This window comes from Carassius carassius, chromosome 33 (genome assembly GCF_963082965.1).
Source record: "Carassius carassius chromosome 33, fCarCar2.1, whole genome shotgun sequence".
Taxonomy (NCBI): domain Eukaryota; kingdom Metazoa; phylum Chordata; class Actinopteri; order Cypriniformes; family Cyprinidae; genus Carassius; species Carassius carassius.
The window spans coordinates 325,001-330,251 of record NC_081787.1 but is presented as its reverse complement, the minus strand read 5'-3'; the positions used below and the strand labels follow the sequence as shown (position 1 = coordinate 330,251).

Here is a 5,251-nt window from a genome sequence, read left to right as displayed (position 1 = left end):
ACTGCAGTACTGTAATTTCTGAGTGGAAGAACTGTACATCAGCTGCAATGACAACAAACAAACTCCATTTATTATTTCAAAAATTGTATTTATTTTTTAAAAAATGAACAAGAAGAGAGGAAAAGTCATGTTATGTTTCTTGCGCCGTTTCTGCACAAACATTGAGATATAAAATAACAGAATGTCTCTTCAAAGCTTTAAAGTCAACATGAAAAAGCAACTTCTACCCATGCACTGAATAGAAAGATAGAAACAGATAGAAACAGAACTCTGAGTTTGCATCTCGCAAATGTTTTAGTTGTTTTTTCTCACCATGTAATAAAATAAAAAAGTTATTGCAAGTTTAATCACACAATTCGGACTTTCATGTAATTATGAGTTTATATTTCACGATTCATAATTTTTATTTTTATTATTATTTTTTTTTTATTACAGATTCTTTTTTTTATTCTGTGAAAAGAAAATGTGCGAGTTGCTAACACAAAACTAAGAGAAAAGTTACAGAATTCTGACTTTTCTTGCAATTCTTGGGAGGAAGGTCAGAACTGAAAGATAAAAAGTAGCAACTTTTGAATGTTTTGATTCTGATTGAAATGGGTTTCCATAGAAGCGTGTAACACATTCTCCATGAGGACACAAGAGTAGCATAAGACTTGATTCCCTCCGTCAGTAATTACCGATAGGAAGCGTTTCTCTACGTGAAATAATTCAGATTATAAGGCCAAATTTATTTAATTTTTTTGAATAATGTACACAGAAGTACATTAGGAAAAATAATGTCAGAAATGTGTTGAGGTTTCATGTTGACTTTAAACTCTGATTCAGAGAAACGAATGAAATGAAGAATATGAGCGTCTCAAACAAACATGAGCTGCGTTTCATTTGAGTGTTCAGATGATAAACAGATACTCTGGGTTTGCGGGAAATGTCTGGGTTTCTCAACACGCCAAATGCATCGCTATGAAATAAAAACACAATCATCAAATCAACATAACGAGCTTCAGTCTGCGATGTCACATTTAATACGAACAGAAGACAAGAACAAATAAATAAACTCTGAGTAAACAGAGAGTAACAGAAAGATTCATTGTGGTAGCTGGGACGAACATCAAGCAGCAGAAAACAATCTGACCGCAGTCACCAGTGTCTCTGTTTGAGAGAAGACTAGCCCAGGTCAGAGCCATCTAGAATTAACACAATTATTGCACTGGATTCCTGCTTCTATCAATGGGCGGCAAGTATGGGGTCAGAGATGAGCTGCTTCACCACTGCTGCCAGCTGAAGTCATCATTAGAGCCGAACACCAGGAAGAAGCCCAGGATGGTGGCGAAGATCACGATGTTTCCCGTCAGAACCAGAGCACAGGCTCCCCACGCCATCTGTGGACATCAGGTACTCACTCAATCATCTGGAAACTCTCACACACAGATCAATCCTGCTCTTACTGTGAGCAGATTCTGTCCATTTCATCACCGGATTCACACAATAAATGTGCTTCAGACACAACAGTTCAGCCAAAAACGTAAATATACTCACCATCAGTTCATCTGAGATCAGGATGAGTTTGTTTCTTTGTCAGATTTCTAGAAATGTAGCATTGCATCAGTGTCTCATCAGTAGATGCTCTGCAGTGAATGGGTGCCGTCAGAATGAGAGTCTGATAAAAACATTGAAAAGTGTATCTCCTGTTGTCTCTCACATCAGAATCCAGACACATATTTGTTTAAACGCTGCTTGATCTGTGCAGATTTCTCTCCTGATTCAGACCAGAACACTTTTTCACTGGAGGAAGTGTTATTATGGATTATAGACTCTATGTGTTTGAGTTAAAATCATCTTAATGCTGGATTTGTTTCAGGTTTTGTCTTCTCCAGATGTTCACTGATGGACTGGAGTGCTGTGGATTATTGTGATGTTTTTATCAGACTCTCGTTCTGACGGCACCCATTCACTGTAGAGCATCCAATGATGAAATGCTACATTTCTACAGAAACTAACTAATTCTGAAAGCGAGCACATTTTCATTTTTGGTTGAACTGTTCCTTTAAGAAAAACAGACATGCACTAGCAATGAATGTGATATACATCCAAACGAATCAATGTAAAATCAAATAAAGAATCGATTCATGAAACGTGTATCAATATCCAGCCGATGCCTTCATGATGTTTCATGAAAAACTATCCCTGCCCTGACTCTGGTGTGATGTGTTTCTGGAGAGCTGAACAGTGTGTCATGTTGATGTTTACCACATCGGCGCGGGCGAATATGATGGGCAGCCCGAAGGCAGACACCACGATGCCTGTGGTCAGGAATAAGGCCAGCTCTTTACAGGCGTTGCTGGCCGAGTCTGTGTCATCCACCACGCGGCGAGAGATGCAGTATGGGATAGGTGCCAGGATGTAGAAGAAGAGCAGGAACAGAGGCCAGTACGCACTGCACACAAACACAGCGTGAGCAGACGCTCCACAGACACACAGCGCTCACACGAGAGAAACACACTCACTTATAGACGGGCAGAGCACAGCCCAGCATCAGGAACATCAGCCCGACCGCTCCTCCGAATGACAGACTGATCAGAGCTGCACACAACAACAACAACAACATATAGATATAGATATTGAGCAGCACGACTGTCTTCAACATTGATAAAAATCAGAAATGTTTCTTGAGCAGTAAATCATCATATTTTCATGATTTCTGAAGATCATGTGACACTGAAGACTGGAGGAATGATGCTGAAAATACAGCGGAGCATCACAGAAATACATTACACTTTAACACAGATTCACTCAGAAAACCGATGATTACATTAGAATAATATTTCACATTTTTACAGTTTTTTTTTTTCTGTATCTCTGATCTAATACATGCAGCCTTGATGAGACTTCAAATCTTACTGATCCCAAACTTTTGAACTGCAGTGTAGGTTTGTTTATTTATAATTATTTATAATTATATATATATATATATATATATATATATATATATATATATATATATATATATATATATATATATACATATATATAAACAAATGAAATGCTAAAAATGGCAAAAAACAAATACTAAAATTGTGTTTAAATTAAAATAAAAAGAGAAAATATTAAAACAACAACTAATTCAAAATATCTTCACTGTTCAAATGCTTAAGTAATGTACATTCAGTGTGGCTATTATGACATATCTTCAATTAAAACATGGGCAATTAAATTTGTAAATATTCCTATAAGTCACAGAATTAATTTACTCCTTTATTATGATTCTGCTGTCATTAGTAATTAAATCATTCAACTAAACTGTCAAAATATGATTATGTCAAATACACAACACAAAACAGCCGAGAAACCAGAACCAGCAGATAATCCTTTAGTTACATGTTGAGCTCTAACAACCAATGTTATTTGTTTTCTATAGAAAAACATTAGCTAATGCACCACCACCATCATCATATATATATATATATATATATATAGAGAGAGAGAGAGAGAGAGAGAGAGAGAGAGAGATATAGATATATATATATAGATATATATATATATATATATATATATATATAGATATAGATATATATTTGTGTCTTTGAAAATGTGTGTATATTTTAAACAGAAACAGAGCTGCTGATGTTTTTGTTTCGCTTCGCTGCAACTAATACACACCAAACCGCTTCCGCCTCATTATTTACACACAAACACCGCAAAAACACGCAGTTAGAGACCTCACCTTTGATTCCCGCCATTGTGCAGAGTCATAAACACATGAATTAACAGGATGAATGATAAAAGCTGAAGAAACTCCTCTGTCTTAAGTCTTCTCCTGCTCCGCTAGCGCTGCCCTCACTGCGCATGCGCACTGCGCCGGATGAGGCCACTTCCGGTGATCGCGAATATCGCACACAAAAGATTACATTATTAAAGGGATTATTCCACTATATATATATGTATATGAATTATTCTTTGTTTTTGTTTTTAAAAATAATCTCTTGTCTTGGCTCTGATCTGAAGTCTCTCATAATAAAAATAACTGCAACAATGCCAAAGTATTAATAATTTTTATACACATATGGCGTGTTGTGTTCATAAATAATGAATCGTTTTCAAAAAGCAAGTTATCTTCGTTCCTTTCATTATGTTTTGGTGTCACTTGAAATACTGTATTATTGCATTATAAACTATTTATAAAACGTACGTAAAAATATTAGAAGATTTAGCATAAATGTCTTTCTCTTTATTTATTCCTTCATTTTCTAGCCTGCACTTATTAGAACAATGCTTAAAACGTGGTGCTACATTTTTTATCATGATATTGAGAAAAAATAATAAAGTAACAGTACAGTAAACCATAGACATATAAATGTATTACTATGCAGTAAACGACGGCGCTGAAGCAGTCACGTGGTTTTGTGACGAACGACGCTTCGTACGTCATAGATCACGTGCTTTCGGCAAACCCAATCAAGCCTCGATGTGAAATGTCTGATTTTTGTTGTTGTTTTTTATCCAAGCTTCCGTGTCGAGCCGAGCGTAACATCACTAAGAAATGGTTCTGGACTATTTTCCCGAAAACGTTTTAATCGATATTTTATCTTATTTAAATGTGCGCGAGCTCGTGCAGAACTCCAGGTAAGTTACGACAGAGTAACCTTCAGAGCCAGCGACTGTGTTCTGTTCAAGTTAAATGTTTTATCAAATTAATCTAGTGATGGCTGGTGATGTGCATACATCAGTTCTGTGTGATCTGCTGTCAGATTCGAGAGATTGAACAGGTCTGAGTCGGAAAGACGGAGATCCGTGCACCGGAAGTCATCAAACAAACAAATAAACAGTAGCGCGGATAACAAGCTCAGATGTGTGTGTTTTTCTGGCGATGCTGTGTGTGTGTGTGTGTGTTTCTGGATGTTTCTGAAGCTGATGTGTGTGTGTTTTAGGGTCTGCAGGCGCTGGAAGCAGCTGGTGAAGGATCAGAGACTCTGGAGAGCTGTGGATCTCTCCACATGGAAAGGGGTGAGAGTTTTACACTGTGTTTATTTATTTAATAAGTTTAATTTCTCTTCCCTTTTGAAACAGTTAATAAATGTATTTATCTATTTATTTAGCTTAAGAATAGCATTATAACACACTTGTATCGTTCGTCGACAGGTGACTTGTTGTGTTTTTGAGCAGTGATCGTTTCAGAACTGAAAGCAGTGAGTCTGTTGTGTTTCAGCTGACGTCTCGAGTGCTGTGGGTTTTGCTGCGTCAGTATCTGGGTCAC

The 5,251-nt window shown here is 36.8% G+C and overlaps 2 protein-coding genes across 2 annotated transcripts in view; one reads left to right on the top strand and one right to left on the bottom strand.

The window, feature by feature from the left end:
- Positions 1–1,230: 1,230 nt before the first annotated feature.
- Positions 1,231–3,876, bottom strand: LOC132114171 (leptin receptor overlapping transcript-like 1). Its single transcript, XM_059522286.1, has 4 exons — positions 3,722–3,876; positions 2,505–2,580; positions 2,248–2,434; positions 1,231–1,379 (listed from the first exon to the last, which is right to left on the bottom strand). The coding sequence occupies exons 1-4, from the start codon at positions 3,735–3,737 to the stop codon at positions 1,263–1,265; spliced, it is 396 nt and encodes a 131-aa protein (XP_059378269.1). The 5' UTR covers positions 3,738–3,876; the 3' UTR covers positions 1,231–1,262.
- Positions 3,877–4,433: 557 nt separating this feature from the next.
- Positions 4,434–5,251, top strand: part of LOC132113447 (F-box/LRR-repeat protein 12-like) — a 2,365-nt gene continuing 1,547 nt past the window's right edge. Inside the window, exons 1-3 of the mRNA XM_059521206.1 lie at positions 4,434–4,620; positions 4,926–5,001; positions 5,204–5,251. The exon at positions 5,204–5,251 is cut by the window's right edge and continues 638 nt beyond it. Of these exons, the coding sequence (XP_059377189.1) occupies positions 4,538–4,620; positions 4,926–5,001; positions 5,204–5,251 (207 nt within the window). The 5' untranslated portion in view covers positions 4,434–4,537. The remainder of the gene's footprint in view (positions 4,621–4,925; positions 5,002–5,203) is intronic.